Below are 16,656 nucleotides of genomic sequence, written 5' to 3'. Positions count from 1 at the left end.
GTGGACTTACTAGTAGAGGAGGAAGTAGAAGGTAATATATTGTGTGTTGGTGCGGGGTGAGGCGCGACCCGGGGACCGAGGGACTCTGCATGTTTTACAATACATTGTTTGTGTGCCTTATTGTGTCTGGCATGACCCGTGCTTACTAACACCGCCAACCCACCACAAGAGTTAGGGGGGACATGATCACCACATGCAAGATTCTCAACGGAATTGATCGGGTAGATAAATCGGGCTTTAGGTATTGTATGTACTAGCTCTATCTATAAATCCATCAATCTTTGTAAAATCTCTTGTATGTATGTACCTTACCTAAATAAACATTTATTTTTATTTATTTATAAAGACAGGCTATTTACCACAAGGGGCACACGCACTAGGGGCTACAGGTGGAAACTGAGTGCCCAAATGAGCCACAGAGATATTAGAAATAACTTTTTTACTGTCAGAGTGGTTGACAAATGGAATGCATTAGGCAGTGATGTGGTGGAGGCTGACTCTATACACAGTTTCAAGCGTAGATATGATAGAGCCCAATAGGCTCAGGAACCTGTACACCAGTTGATTGACAGTTGTGAGGCGGGACCAAAGAGCCAAAGATCAACCCCCGCAAGCACAACTAGGTGAGTACATGTACAGTGTGAGGCAGTGTGAGGTACGGTGTCCTCAGTGTGGTGGACCATGGCCGTCACCAGTGACACACACGAGTCTATCCTTAGCACATGCTGACATTTTCTATGAACGTTCTAGCACTCCCTCCCTCAGTTCCCAAGAAATAACTGTTCAGGCGTGGGCGGGGCCCGCGGGTGTTGTGCTGCCTCTCCTCTACTGAACACAGTACACTCGCCTTACACGGAGTACAGCGCTTAGCAACATCAACTTTTCATTCACTAGCTGCTAGGCTGTAGCCCTCTAGTTAGTACAGTCTATTCACACCCGAAAGGTCCGGGTTCGCTTCCCGCGATGAAAAAAAAACGTTTTCGCACGTTTTCTTCCACGTGGTGCTTATGTTCTTGGAACAGGAAACAGTCACCCAGGAGTTAAGCATCTGTTGTGGGTTGCAGCCCGGGGAAAAGCCACTCGTTTCCCGACAATGAAAACCCGTAAAATGTCGCAACATTAACCTGCACAACATATCTATCTTATACCACATATACCCAAATGTGTCTTCCGGCACATCTGTACCAGATGAGTACGACGGGATCACCATAGACCGTGCTGGTTGCAAATTTTTGTTCCCAGTAGCTTAAACTAGAACACCAGCATAAGCACACACATTATAAACACCCCACCAGTATGGGTCTTCACACTACCTCCCAAATTCACCTAATTAGTGAGACTTTCAGGAACTGGTATAAAATGGTCCCATCAGTGTTGGTGATTCATAGTTACAGCCCCGCTCCTGTGCCAGGTAAGTCCGCAGCGAGCTCACCATAGCCCGTGCTACTTACCCTGCTCTTGTGCCAGTAAGTTACGGGCTCACCATAACCCGTGCTACTTGGAACTTGTTCAGAGTAGCTGAATCTATAACAACAACAACAACATGTTGGTGGTTACGGTACTCACGCCCGTGCCACCTCTTGGGTGGCTTAATCTTCATCAATCAATCAATGGTGAGCAACCTTCATCAATAAGAGGAAAACTGGTCTTCCCGGCCAGCACAGCATAGTTACCCCCAAGCTTCCACGGCCACCTCTCCACGTTTTCTCCCACGTCTATACTTGCAACAATCTTCAATAGTATTCAGCGCTCGTTTGGACATTCGTTATTGATTAACCTCTGTAGTTAGCTCATCACTGCTGTAACTAGCTCATTACTGTTGTAGCTAGCTTAGCTTGTAGGTATACAAGAGTATATTGTGTGTCAGGCTCAATAGTCCTAAATGTGTCTACTCGCAGGGTGGGTATGGAGCGGTCCACTCGCAGGGTGGGTAAGGAGCAGTCCACTCACAGGATGGGTATCTAGGGCACAATCAATGAACAACATAACAAGGACCTAATGTCACAGGAAGTTGGGTAGACACTAACAGAACACAGGAAGTTGGGTAGAGGCACTGTACCGGCACAGGTAGTAGGGAGACGCAATGTTAGCACAGAGAGTGGGGAGAGGCAATATGTAGGGAGAGTCAGGACGTGATGTATAAGGAGAGTCAGCATCTATCCCAGCCCGTCAGTAAGTATTGATCTGTAACGAACCAAACAAATAGAGCAACTACACAGTGTATTATTTCCTCTACTGACGAGAAGCTTGTCATTAGAGGCAAGTGTGATAGTTCCCTGGTGGCAGTGGGGGTTAGTTCAGTACCGGAGCAGAGTGCCGGGTGCACGGCGGTGATGTAGAGAAGTGGCAGTAACACCAGGTTGTTGGTGCTGTAGTATGGTAATGTAAACACAAGCCAATAACAAAACACGGCACCATAACACATTGATGCACAACAACACCAACGCCAACAGTGGATCAACACCATAAGCTGGCACTGTGCCTGCCGCGCACTGCAGGGGTAAGCTCCGCTGATCCTGTAAACACCACCCTGAGGGTCAGGGCCACCACCGTGGGAGTAGGGTCAAGGCCACCACCGTGGGAGTAGGGTCAGGGCCACTACCGTGGGAGTAGGGTCAGGGCCACCACCGTGGGAGTAGGGTCAGGGCCACCACCGTGGGAGTAGTCAGGGCCACCACCGTGGGAGCTGGTGGTGTAGATCAGGGCCACCACCGTGGGAGCTGGTGGCATTACAGTTGTGTCTTCTCCCGGGCACTTCACCTTTACTGATGCCGGAAGCAGACTCCTCCTCACTCTGAACTGCTGCGCGGGTTTTTGCTCTCATTATTGTCCTCATAAGAGAGGTGGCCAGGGAGGGCCATGGGTGAGGGAGAAGGCCAGGGAGGGCCAAGGGTGAGGAAGACGGTGGCCAGGGAGGGCCATGGGTGAGGGAGAAGGCCAGGGAGGGCCATGGGTGAGGAAGACGGTGGCCAGGGAGGGCCATGGGTGAGGGAGAAGGCCAGGGAGGGCCATGGGTGAGGAAGACGGTGGCCAGGGAGAGCCATGGGTGAGGGAGAAGGCCAGGGAGGGCCATGGGTGAGGAAGACGGTGGCCAGGGAGAGCCATGGGTGAGGGAGAAGGCCAGGGAGGGCCATGGGTGAGGGAGACGGTGGCCAGGGAGAGCCATGGGTGAGGGAGAAGGCCAGGGAGGGCCATGGGTGAGGGAGAAGGCCAGGGAGGGCCATGGGTGAGGAAGACGGTGGCCAGGGAGAGCCATGGGTGAGGGAGAAGGCTAGGGAGGGCCATGGGTGAGGAAGACGGTGGCCAGGGAGAGCCATGGGTGAGGGAGAAGGCCAGGGAGGGCCATGGGTGAGGGAGACGGTGGCCAGGGAGAGCCATGGGTGAGGGAGAAGGCCAGGGAGGGCCATGGGTGAGGGAGACGGTGGCCAGGGAGGGCCATGGGTGAGGGAGACGGTGGCCAGGGAGGGAGATGGTGGCCAGGGAGGGAGATGGTGGTCAGGGAGGGCCAAGGGTGAGGGAGACGGTGGCCAGGGAGGGCCATGGGTGAGGGAGATGGTGGCCAGGGAGGGCCATGGGTGAGGGAGACGGTGGCCAGGGAGGGCCATGGGTGAGGGAGACGATGGCCAGGGAGGGCCATGGGTGAGGGAGACGGTGGCCAGGGAGGGCCATGGGTGAGGGAGATGGTGGCCAGGGAGGGCCATGGGTGAGGGAGACGGTGGCCAGGGAGGGAGATGGTGGCCAGGGAGGGAGATGGTGGCCAGGGAGGGCCAAGGGTGAGGGAGACGGTGGCCAGGGAGGGCCATGGGTGAGGGAGATGGTGGCCAGGGAGGGCCATGGGTGAGGGAGACGGTGGCCAGGGAGGGAGATGGTGGCCAGGGAGGGAGATGGTGGCCAGGGAGGGCCATACAACACTAGCTTGGTACAACTTTGAGAAAAACATGTTTGCGTCTTTCTGGTGATGATGGTGAGGTGAGTCTTGTAGTGTGGGTTCTTCAGGACCCCTAGCTGCCCTCTGACAAGGGCAGAGGGTCTTATGGTGTCACGGGCTCACCATAGCCCGTGCTACATGGACACTTCGTTCTGAGTAGCTAAATCTTAAACAAGAACAATCCTGACAAGGAAGGCTCCCACCCTACAGTCACAGTACATATCATCCACAGAACAAGTCACAACAACAGGAACGAGACAAATAACCCAACCCACACATATGGCAGCCCGTCCTTATAAACAAAGTCCATTCCATGCATCCGCCAACCCCCCCCCCCCCCAGCTGTTTATCAATGAAAAACGGTTTACACACGACTCAACTGATGACGTTCGAACACTTCCTGAACAAGCAGCCCGTCCTCCAAACAAAGATCCAAAAGTGATTCCATGCACCCGCCAAACCCCCTGTTTATGAATGAAAAGCGGTTTACACACGACTCACAACTGCTGACATTCGAACATATCCGGAACATATGCTTCACTGACAAATTTTGTTCGAATCACAACGCTATAAATGCTTCACCCACGTACTACAAATACAAATAATCGCCAACAGAACCTAAACACCTAACCTAACCTATCCTATGCCTATATATACACAATATGCTAATATATTATAATATTAATTTATACTTGAGAAAATTCCTGTTTCGAATGAACATTATGTTAAAATTTATGAATGCGTCTGTGGGGTCGACCGCTGAATGTAATGGACTTGAGTCGAGGACGGGTTGGAACAAGTGCTTCACTGACGACTGTTGTTCGAACCACAACGCTGTAAATGCTTCACCCACGTACTACAAATACAAATAATAGTCAACAAAACCTAAACACCTAACCTAACCAGTGCCTAAATTATGCTTAAATTATACAATATGCTAATATAAAAATACTAATAATTTATATTCGAGGAAATTCCTATTTTGAATGAACAGCATGTCAAAATTTATGAATGCGTCTTTGGGGTCGACCGCTGGATGGAATGGACTTGTATTATCTATACCACGGCCCTACGTAGCTTAGGTGGGTGACCTAATTCCGGTTTAACACTGCTCTCGGGTGACTGGAGCCCAGATTATAAACCTTAGCCTAGGGGGGGGGGATTAAAGCTAACCTAACCGTCCTGGGCAATACTTGGTCTCCGAGGCCTCATATAGTTCATATATAATTTATATATGTGCTAAACTAGGCCAAGGAATATTTAAGTTTGAGTTTACCTTTATTCGACCACAACTGTCAAGTGTTAGTACCTCAGTGGCTGGCTGGGTGCTGGGTACACGCTACAGTGGCTGGCTGGTTGCTGGGTACACGCTACAGTGGCTGGCTGGGTGCTGGGTACACGCTACAGTGGCTGGCTGGGTGCTGGGTACACGCTACAGTGACTGGCTGGGTGCTGGGTACTCGCTAAAGTGGCTGGCTGGGTGCTGGGTACACGCTACAGTGCCTGGCTGGGTGCTGGGTACTCGCTATAGTGGCTGGCTGGGTGCTGGGTACACACTACAGTGGCTGGCTGGGTGCTGGGTACACGCTACAGTGGCTGGCTGGGTGCTGGGTACACGCTACAGTGGCTGGCTGGGTGCTGGGTACACGCTACAGTGGCTGGCTGGGTGCTGAGTACACGCTACCTGTTTGATACCTGGTTGATGGGGTTCTGGGAGTTCTTCTACTCCCCAAGCCCGGCCGACTTGTGAGAGTTTGGTCCACCAGGCTGTTGCTTGGAGCGGCCCGCAGGCCCACATACCCACCACAGCCCGGTTGGTCCGGCACTCCTTGAAGAAAACTATCTAGTTTTCTCTTGAAGATGTCCACGGTTGTTCGGGCAATATTTCTTAGCGTAGCTGGTAGGACGTTGAACAACCGCGGACCTCTGATGTTTATACAGTGTTCTCTGATTGTGCCTATGGCACCTCTGCTCTTCACTGGTTCTATTCTGCCTTTTCTTCCATACCGTTCACTCCAGTATGTTGCTATTTTACTGTGTAGATTTGGGACCTGGCCCTCCAGTATTTTCTACTACAGTGACTGGATGGGCGCTGGGTACACGTTACGGTGGCTGGCTGGGTGCTGGGTACAGTGCGTACGTACCCAACTGATAATCGCAGAAGCTATTTGTTTACAACTTAAACACGAATATCAATAAAGGATCTACAGCAATGTTTTACGAAGGGCTGCACACGTTTAACAAATTTACATTCATTATTATCCAGTATCTTCCAACAGTTGACAGTGATGTGAGAAGTCAGCATACAGGATCATTCTGTATCCTGACTCGACAAGGCCTTTGGGACTGTACCTCACTAGAGCTTTGTTAGAAGAGTCCAGGCCTATCGTACAGGGGGGGGGGGGGGGGGATTTATACCAAGTAGGATTAGAATTCGGTTGTTTCACAGAAAGCCGAGCATAAACAGAGTGGGAAACTGTTGTAAGTGGAGTGCCTCAAGGCTGTGTCCTGAGACCTCTCTTGTCTACCATATATATATATATATATATATATATATATATATATATATATATATATAAATGTTTATTTAGGTAAGGTACACACATACAAGAGATTTTACAAAGTTTGTTGGATTAATAGATAGAGCTAGTACATACAATGCCTAAAGCCACTATTACGCAAAGTGTTTCGGGCAGGAAAATATATATATATATTTTATATATCTATATCTGTATATATATATATATATATATATATATATATATATATATATATATATATATATATATATACATATATATATATATATATATATATATATATATATATATATATATATATATATACATATATATATACATATATATATATATATATATGTCGTACCTAGTAGCCAGAACTCACTTCTCAGCCTACTATGCAAGGCCCAATTTGCCTAATAAGCCAAGTTTTCATGAATTAATTGTTTTTCGACTACCTAACCTAACCTAACCTAACTTTTTCCGCTACCTAACCTAACCTAACCTATAAAGATAGGTTAGGTTAGGTTAGGTAGGGTTGGTTAGGTTTGGTCATATATCTACGTTAATTTAAACTCCAATAAAAAAAATTTACCTCATACATAATGAAATGGTTAGATTTATCATTTCATAAGAAAAAAATTAGAGAAAATATATGAATTCAGGAAAACTTGGCTTATTAGGCAAATCGGGCCTTGCATAGTAGGCCGATAAGTGCGTTCTGGCTATTAGGTACGACATATATATATATATATATATATATATATATATGTCGTACCTAGTAGCCAGAATGCACTTTTCGGCCTACTATGCAAGGCCCTATTTGCCTAATAAGCCAAGTTTTCCTGAATTAATGTCTTTTCTCTAATTTTTTTCTTATGAAATGATAAAGCTACCCATTTCATTATGTATGAGGTCAATTTTTTTTATTGGAGCTAAAATTAAGGTAGATATATGACCAAACCTAACCAACCCTACCTAACCTAACCTAACCTATCTTTATAGGTTAGGTTAGGTTAGGTAGCAGAAAAGGTTAGGTTAGGTTAGGTAGTCGAAAAAACATTATTTCATGAAAACTTGGCTTATTAGGCAAATCGAGCCTTGCATAGTAGGCTGAGAAGTGCGTTCTGGCTACTAGGTACGACATATATATATATATATATATATATATATATATATATATATATATATATATATACATATATATATATATATATATATATATATATATATATATATATATAAATATATATATATTATATATAAATATATATATATTATATATATATTATATATTACATATATATTATATATATATATATATTGTATATATATATTGTATATATATATTATATATATATATTATATATATATATAACCCATTTAACACAGGTTTAATCAGCATTATTAATTAAAAGACTACACAAACGACACAAACATATGAAGGAAAATACAATCAGAAGACACGAAATCACTACAGGACGATATAGATGGACTTTTGAAATGAATGAAAGATTATAGATGCTTTTCAGTGTTGAATAATGAAAGGTTCTGAGCTCAGGTATTGGTAACAGTTGCCAGATATCAGCTGGACAATGATGAAAATACAACAAAAATGATGGAGTCATGATTAGCAACCAAAACGGAACGAATATACGCAATAAACCAAATATTATACTAGATAATTATTATTATTATTATTATTATTGTTATTATTATTATTATTATTATTATTATTATTATTATTATTATATATTATATATTATACTAGACTATTATACCAGTATAATAGTTTCTCGTTTGGCCCCGTTTAGATTAAGCAGTTTATTTATATTTGTAAGTATTTATCTATTTATAAGCAGACTATTACATAACACAACCACTCGAATGAAGGTGAATGTACTTGAACACGTACAGAAAAGGATGACAACAGTAAGCCTAGGAATTATAAACTTATCTTACCGAGAGAGATTAAGAAAGCTTAATTCTCAACTGTAAGAATAAGTAATAAGATTGATAAAGCGGAAATGCGAGCGAAGGTCGCATCATGCAGGTCGACGTTCAACCCCGACCGTCCACCATTCTTTCCCCCCGTCCCATCCCAAATCTTTATCCTGATCCCTCCCAGTACTGTATAATCGTAATGACTTGACGCTTTTTCTAATAGTTCGCTTCCCTTCAACCCACGCAATCACAACTAGTTGAATACACAGGAGACTACAGGATGACCTGGACAGACTGAAAGAATGTTCCAACAAATGGTTACTAGAGTTTAACTCGAGCAAGTGCAAATTGATGAAGATAGGCATAGGGAGCAGGAGGCCAAACACAAGGTACCAGCTAGGAAAAGAAATCCTTCAGAAGTCGGGAAGAGAGAAAGATCTTGGGGTTGATATCACACCAGACTTGTCCCCTGAAGCCTACATAAAAATAATAACATCAGCGACATATGCAAGGCTGGCGAACTTAAGAACTGCCTTCAGAAACTTGTGTAAGGAATCATTCAGAACCTTATATACCTCATATGTCAGACCAATACTGGAATATGCGACTCCAACGTGCAGTCCACATCTAGTCAAACACAAAACGAAGTTATGTTGTTGTTGCTTATAGATTCAGCTACTCGGAACAAGTTCCAAGTAGCACGGGCTATGGTGAGCCCGTAACTTACCTTGGCACAGGAGCGGGGCAAGTAGCACGGGTTATGGTGAGCCCGTAGTGGATTTACCTGGCACAGGAGCGGTGCTGAATGTGCTCTGAGCTACAGGAGATGGAGTCAGAATGAAAAAAAACGAAGTTAGAAAAGGTTCACAGATATGCCACCAGACTAGTCCCCGAGCTGAGATGAATGGGTTACGAGGAAAGATTATTGGAACTAAACCTCACGACACTGCAAGCCTAGAGTCAGGAATGACATTATCATTACCTATAAAATTCTTAGAGGAATTGACAGGGTAGATAAAGACAAACTGTTTAGCACGGGTGGAACACGAACACGGGGACACAGGTGGAAACTTATTACACTGTACCCAAATGAGCCACAGGGACGTTAGAAAGAACTTTTTCAGTTGTAAAAGTAGTTAACAGATGGAATGCATTAGGCAGTGATGTGGTGGAGGCTGACTCCATACACAGTTTCAAATGTAGATATGATAGAGCCCAGTAGGCTCAAGAATCTGAACACCAGTTGATTAACCATTGAGAGGCGGGACCAAAGAGCCGGAGCTCAACCCCTCAAGTACAACTAGGTGAGTAAACATACGCGCGCGAGAATAACAAGTAATCTGCCACTCACCATATTTGTCTGTGAAGAGTGTGAAGGTTGATCCATGATGTTCTGTGAGGCGAGATGGAGGACGCCCCCTGGCCAGTCTCCTGCTCCACACACACACACTCCCGTCACTCACACACTAACACTCTTCCACTTTGTCTTCACAACCTACGAACACGGTTGGTACAACTTGTCCCATGGAGGCCTGCTGCACGACGCCGTCTTAGTTTAACTAACCATATATACACAGCGCTCCCCGAGGTCTGGTTCACACGCTGGCACTACCACCAACCTGGAGGGTCACACCGCTGTCAGCTGATGGTAAGGTGGCACTCACTCCGCTGATGAAACAAGCCGTCAGCTGCCCAACACGCAGTAAACTGTACTCCCTTGTGAGCCCGGCGCGGGACCGGAGGGCAACGGGTGGAGTGGAGGGCAGTGGGTGGAGTGGAGGGCAGCGGGTGGAGTGGAGGGCAGCGGGTGGAGTGGAGGGCAGCGGGTGGAGTGGAGGGCAGTGGATGGTGCGAAGGGTAACGACTGCGACGATGGACGGATGGTCACTAGTTCACCCAGGTGGATGACAGCACCCGTGGCCACCCTCCGTCCTGACCACGAACCCCTCCCCCCAACCTTCCGCACCAACCTCAACCACCTTCCCTTTCATCCCCACACCTTCACACTCACCATCCACCTTACACAGCCATCCACCTCACACAGCTATCCATCACACAGCCATCCATCACACAGCAATCCAGGTGTTTACAAGACAAGAAAGGCAAATTTATATTTGTGGATATAAAATAGGAGCTGCCTCACAGGAGCCAATAGACCTCCTGCAGTTACCTTCATACTTATGTTCTTAAGTGTGTAAGGTAAGTGGGGGGGGGGGTCACCACTGGCAGACTTTAAGATTACCTGAGATCAACTAAGGTAAGGTAATCACCAGAAGAACGCACTAAACCTTTACCTGAAGGGCTGTGAGGATTAAGATTTAGGAGAGGACAAAGGAAAGAAATAATAATAATAATTATAATTTTTATTCAAAAGAATGTGTGTACAAAGAGCATAAGAGTACAACTGAAGAGACAGAGTTACACACTAATGAAGCCACAACTACGCAAGGCGTTTCGCTTTGGTCCCCCAATCATTTGGACAGTCGGGAATTGACGGAGATCTGCAGGCAGCGAGGTTGTGGTCCCGTCAAGTGGTTGAACAGAGATGAACTAAAGAGACAGTTGCTGGATCTGGTCACCACTAAAGCTGTAGGCGCACACAATCCTCACCGTGAATACTAGCGTAAGGGGCTGAGTGATCGTCAGGAGCGACCCCCGGGGCAGCTTACCTTACCTTGAGGTTACCTTGAGGTGCTTCCGGGGCTTAGCGTCCCCGCGGCCCGGTCGTCGACCAGGCCTCCTGGTTGCTGGACTCCAGGGGATAAATGAGCACCTAAGCAGCAGAAGACAGACACTCACGGTGAGAGGAGAAACTTCAGAATGAGAGACGCTACAAACGGATACAAATAGAATCATCACTTACTATTTACGGGTGAAACATTCTGAGTATGTATGAATATTGCCAGACTAAACTAAAAGAATACTAAACAGGTGGCCTTTAGACTCAAGCAAGTGCAACGTAATGGGGCTGGGAGCTGGCAACTACTGGGATGGGTAACCATATCGGATTCCAACAGAGAAAAAGACCTTGGATTATATTATGCCGTCTGGTGGAAAAACTAGGTTCGAGAGCTGAAGATGGATTCAGCATGCACCAATAGGTAAGTACACATTACATACAGAAATCACTTACAGGCTATTCATGCCCAGTGCCACCTTTTGGGTGGCTTAATCTTAATTAATCAATCACAGAAATCACAATAGCGTGATGTATCAAATGAACAAATCCATAAGGGTCGTGACGAGGATTCGAACCTACGTCCGAGATCATTCCAGATGCTGTCTTAATCGACTGAGCTACGACATGGTCAAAAAGAGTTGAAACCAGAAGTTGTACCTAACTTACTTGGATCCTGCAGCCTCTCCGAGACACAAACCATGGTTTTACACAACTCCCCCCATGCACTCGAGCTATGTCAACTGGCCGTTCTACCTCTTCGTCCTTACTTCATTACACACAGAAATCACAATAGCGTGATGTATGAAATGAACGGTCCTTGTGGGCAGTTCATTTGGGTATAACCGGTATGATAGTATATGGGTATGATACCCGTTCCTAAGGGTATCACGGCCCTTGTGGATTTGTTCTTAAGTACACATCCACACACTCAAACCCCATGGAGGTGGGAAAGAGAAAGTCATGGTGAGGGAAGAGGTCAAGTCAGGGATCAGATAACAAGGAGAGTCCCCTAAGAGTCAGCTTCAAGTTTATGACATATGCAAATGTGCTATCATACGGGATATATTCCTTTCTGTCTTTGAGGTGGATGTTCATGCTGACAATGATGACGATGGATGCATATTTGGTGGTAGGAAAGTGAGTGTTTACAGCATACATTATCCGGCGAGTACTTACTTGGAGTATGACCTGATGACGTGAAGACAGATGAAGATGGAGCAGGAAACAGACTGGTGACGGTTCATCAAGAGGCAGAGCAAACGTCACAGGAAACGGATCTCAGAGACATCACATCCAGCCCGTCTCCAATACATCCCGCATGACATCAGCGGCGTTGCACACTTGTCACTCACACGCTGTCGTCATAGTTGTGACCAAGGTGACTGTGTTGCACAGCACGTAAGATGCAGCCTTCAGTGTACAGACCCACTCAAACACATAAGGCGAACCCTCGACTATCTTCACAGTTGCTATCAAACTGGTCACGGAACTAAGGGCTGTGAATTATAAAGACAGCATAACAGAGACCAACCTCACGTCACTAGAGGAACCATGACTCAGGAGAGATATGATCACGATGTTAGAGATACTTATAGTTATAAACAGCACGGACAATGACAGACTGTTCGACACAGAGTTGCTGTATCACTCACTTGCACCCTGGCTAGCGTGAGGGGCCAAGATCACCCCGCACCCTGGTTAGCGTGAGGGGCCATGATCACCCCCACACACCCTGGTTAGCGTGAGGGGCCATGATCACCCCCACACACCCTGGCTAGCGTGAGGGGCCATGATCACCCCACACCCTGGCTAGCGTGAGGGGCCAAGATCACCCCACACACCCTGGCTAGAGTGAGGGGCCAAGATCAGCCTACACCCTGGCTAGAGTAAGGGGCCATGATCACCCTACACACCCTGGCTAGCGTGAAGGGGACCAAGTTCACCCCACACACCCTGGCTAGCGTGAGGGGCCAAGATCACCCCACACACCCTGGCTAACGTGAGGGACCAAGATCAGCCCACACACCCTGGCTAGCGTGAGGGACCAAGATCACCCCACACACCCTGGCTAGCGCAAGGTTCACCCCGCACCCTGGCTAGCGTGAGGGGCCAAGATCACCCTGCACCCTGGCTAGCGTGAGGGGCCAAGATCACCCCGCACCCTGGCTAGCGTGAGGAGCCAAGATCACCCCGCACCCTGGCTAGCGTGAGGGGCCAAGATCACCCTGCACCCTGGCTAGCGTGAGGGGCCAAGATCACCCCGCACCCTGGCTAGCGTGAGGGGCCAAGATCACCCCGCACCCTGGCTAGCGTGAGGGGCCAAGATCACCCTGCACCCTGGCTAGCGTGAGGGGCCAAGATCACCCCGCACCCTAGCTAGCGTGAGGGACCAAGATCACCCTACACACCCTGGCTAACGTGAGGGGGGCCTAGATCACCCCACACACCCTGGCTAGCATGGAGGGTGAGTGATGGTGACAGAGCGGCTGTCATCCAGGGCTTGACGCCACCCTCGTGTAAAGTGTCTTGTCTGAAGAAGAAATGTAGGCCAATGTTCCCCTCACAAAACATGATAATGGTTCAAGACGGACCGAAGCGACGGACCAAATGCAGGGCGAGGTTGGCGAGGTTTAAGTGAATGATTCAGCGTGTTGCGAAACGTTCTCCCCCGCACCATCTCCCTCCCGTCATACATATTTCTTTGTGTGTTTATTTGTTAAATTGACGGGTACAGAAGAGACGACTTGGTACTCCTGTTAGCTGGAGCTTTCCCCTGGCCATAGCTCACGGCAAGTCTTACCAACTAGTTTCTCTGGAACACGACTCGCTAATTGGTTAACAACCAGGCACCCAAGTTCTGCTGGGGTTGATCGAGAGAGGTGAAGAGTTAAGGATTGGCACCAATTCAATCCTCCCTCCATCTCTTGCCACCCCTAATTGCCTGCCACCCACCTCATCGCCTGCCACTCCCATCCCTTGTCACACCTCCCCATCCCCATTCCTACCCACCTCCACTACCAGGGGGGTCCCAAGCCACCCCCCACTACCAGGGGGTCCCAAGCCTCCCCCACTACCAAGGGGTCCCAAGCCACCACCACTACCAGCGTCCCCACCCGCCAATAACCCCTCCTCAACACACTGTAGGGAACTAAGCAGCAGCTTCCGTGTGGTATTCACGACTGAGACGGAACAGTTCCCAGCGGAGTCATCCCAGACGAGAGACTGGCTAATAATGAGGTAATAGTTGAGGCGGTAATGAGGCAATTAGAGATATTGCGGGAAACGATGGCTCTATTGCCACACAACAACTCACTAATGTGCACTAAGGCTGATGAAATAAGCTGCTCTCACTCTTAGTAAACTTAGTACAGTAAGTAAACTCTTAGTAAACTTGCAGCATTGCTCTCCGATGCCTGGCTAACGAGGTGAGGGTTGTCTAGCAACTGAAAACTACCAACGGTTGTACTGTTGTAGATAAATGGGGACAATGAGTAGTAACTTTCAGACCAGTGAAAATGACAACATACTCTTCAAGGCACTTGAAGAACTACTGACGATAACATTATTTATAACACTCAGACCAGATTGAGCATGTAGATAAGGTCCACTATGGCTTTAGTGCAGCAATAACGTGCGCGTCTCCTCTACTGATCTTCAACCAGTGTCTTAAACAGCCTTATTTATATATACAAGAGTTCTTACATTCTTGTACAGCCAGTTAGTGGCTAGTGCTCGCTCTCTCTCTCTCTCTCGCCAGAGAGAGAGAGAGAGAGAAATCTTACTGAAGCGACCATACGAGTCATAAATACTTATACTCCGCCCAAATAAAACAGAAACAAGCAAGTGAGCTGGCCAGAGGCTTAGGGCCCGCGCAGGAATATCCCTGAAAAACCATCACGACCGGACAAAAGAATGAGGTGATTTAATAAAATACCATGCCCGATATTACCATCAGAGTGCCGGCGGGAGGATGGAGAATTAGCCTCGGCTACCATCCTCTTTTGTCCGGTCGTGTTGGTCGAGTGGTTAAGGGATCCTGTACACCAGTTGCAAAGTGCTCCTGGCAGTATGGGTTCGAGTCACTTCTGGTGTGTGAGTTTTCAGTTATACATATATATGTATATGTGTGTATATCACGAAAAAAAACACGTGATTAAAAATGTGACAGTGTCAGACCACGGAGGAAAACTGAAACAGGAATTTCCTTAAGTAATTTTGTTTATTAATACATCTTCAGAAGGAGTCCTTCTGAAGATGTATTAATATACGAAAGTACTTAAGGAAATTCCTGTTTCAATTTTCCTCCGTGGTCTGACATTGTCATATATGTATATGTGTATGTGTATATATATATATATATATATATATATATATATATATATATATATATATATATATATATATATATATATATATATATATATATATATATATATATTCGAGGGTGAAGTGAGTGGTGGGAGGTATTGGGGCTGTGAGTTAGGAGGGGAAGGCCAACCATGCTGTACACTGTACACCAACACTACAGAACGTATGACATTCTAGAGAATAACTCACACTGACATGGCTGACACAAGTAACTCAACACACATATCTTAAAATAAAGTAATTTCTTCTCGTGTGTGAGTTGGATTATAAGATATGATTCTGAGAAACAGGCAAACGTAGACAGTGACGGGGAAGAGACGCAGACAAGAGGACAGGAGGAGGCTGTAGGGCCAGACAGGGACAGGTCGCAGACCTGGTGATGGAAAATTCAATTCACAACTTAAAGAACAAGTCACAGAAAATTGGGAGTAAATTTACAGCAGGTAGTTGTGAAGAGGTGGGCCCAAGAGTTACATAATTGTGGGGGATTGTAAGCCCTGTGGGGGCAGTGTCGGTGCCCCATACCCCAGCAGCTGCCCGACGCACCACCAACTACGCATATGGCCACACCATTATCGCCAATTACTCGAGGACAAGTAGTGAGGAAGCGCTCATCTGCTCCCATACTCTCGACCCCAGACACCGCACATACGCTCCCATTCATGTCCACACCTCTAGTACACACAGTAGTACACACAGCAGTACACACAGTAGTAAGACCAGCAGCCTGTGTAGCACCTTGCTAGTGTTGACCCGTCACACAGTGCCTGCTGGAGAGTGAGGTCTACCTGTGTCTACCCCATCTACTACCCAGCTTCTACCTGTTGTATTACACCCTAACTATTCTCGCATTGAAATTCTTTGTTGAAACTGGCTTGAAGTTCTGTAATGGAGATGGCTTCCACCACTTCTATATGCGTCATCTGTCACCTACTCGTTTAGTATTTTCCATTTGTATTTACATACACAAGAGTTCGTACATTCTTGTACAGCCACTAGCACGCATAGTTTTGGGCAAATTTTTAATCCTAATTTTCCCCGGAATACGACCCACCAAATCGTTACACAACCAGGTATACATTCACTGCTGGGTGAACAGAGGCTAGGGTGAGGTCTCCCTCCCTCCCCCCTCTCTCCGTCCCCTTCTATCTCCCCCTCTCCCTCCCCTCTCTCGTGTCACAAGCAGCCTTTAAACGTTCCTTGGTACTCCTTCCCAA

General features: G+C 46.9%; 1 protein-coding gene across 4 annotated transcripts in view; it reads right to left on the bottom strand.

Annotated features, from left to right (window-relative positions):
• Window positions 1-16,656, bottom strand: part of LOC123755025 (monocarboxylate transporter 12) — a 96,575-nt gene that overhangs the window by 56,008 nt on the left and 23,911 nt on the right. Inside the window, exon 1 of one of the 4 annotated variants that reach the window (XM_045737458.2) lies at window positions 9,743-10,055. The exons of the other annotated variants lie outside the window; for them this stretch is intronic. Coding sequence (XP_045593414.1) covers window positions 9,743-9,778 — 36 coding nt within the window. The 5' untranslated portion in view covers window positions 9,779-10,055. Of the gene's footprint in view, window positions 1-9,742; window positions 10,056-16,656 lie in introns of those variants that run through there. 4 annotated transcript variants of the gene reach the window in all.

The sequence above is a fragment of the Procambarus clarkii genome, chromosome 28, assembly GCF_040958095.1.
Source record: "Procambarus clarkii isolate CNS0578487 chromosome 28, FALCON_Pclarkii_2.0, whole genome shotgun sequence".
Classification (NCBI taxonomy): Eukaryota; Metazoa; Arthropoda; class Malacostraca; order Decapoda; family Cambaridae; genus Procambarus; species Procambarus clarkii.
The sequence above is the reverse complement of the archived record's forward strand: the minus strand, read 5'-3'. Positions and strand labels throughout refer to the sequence as shown.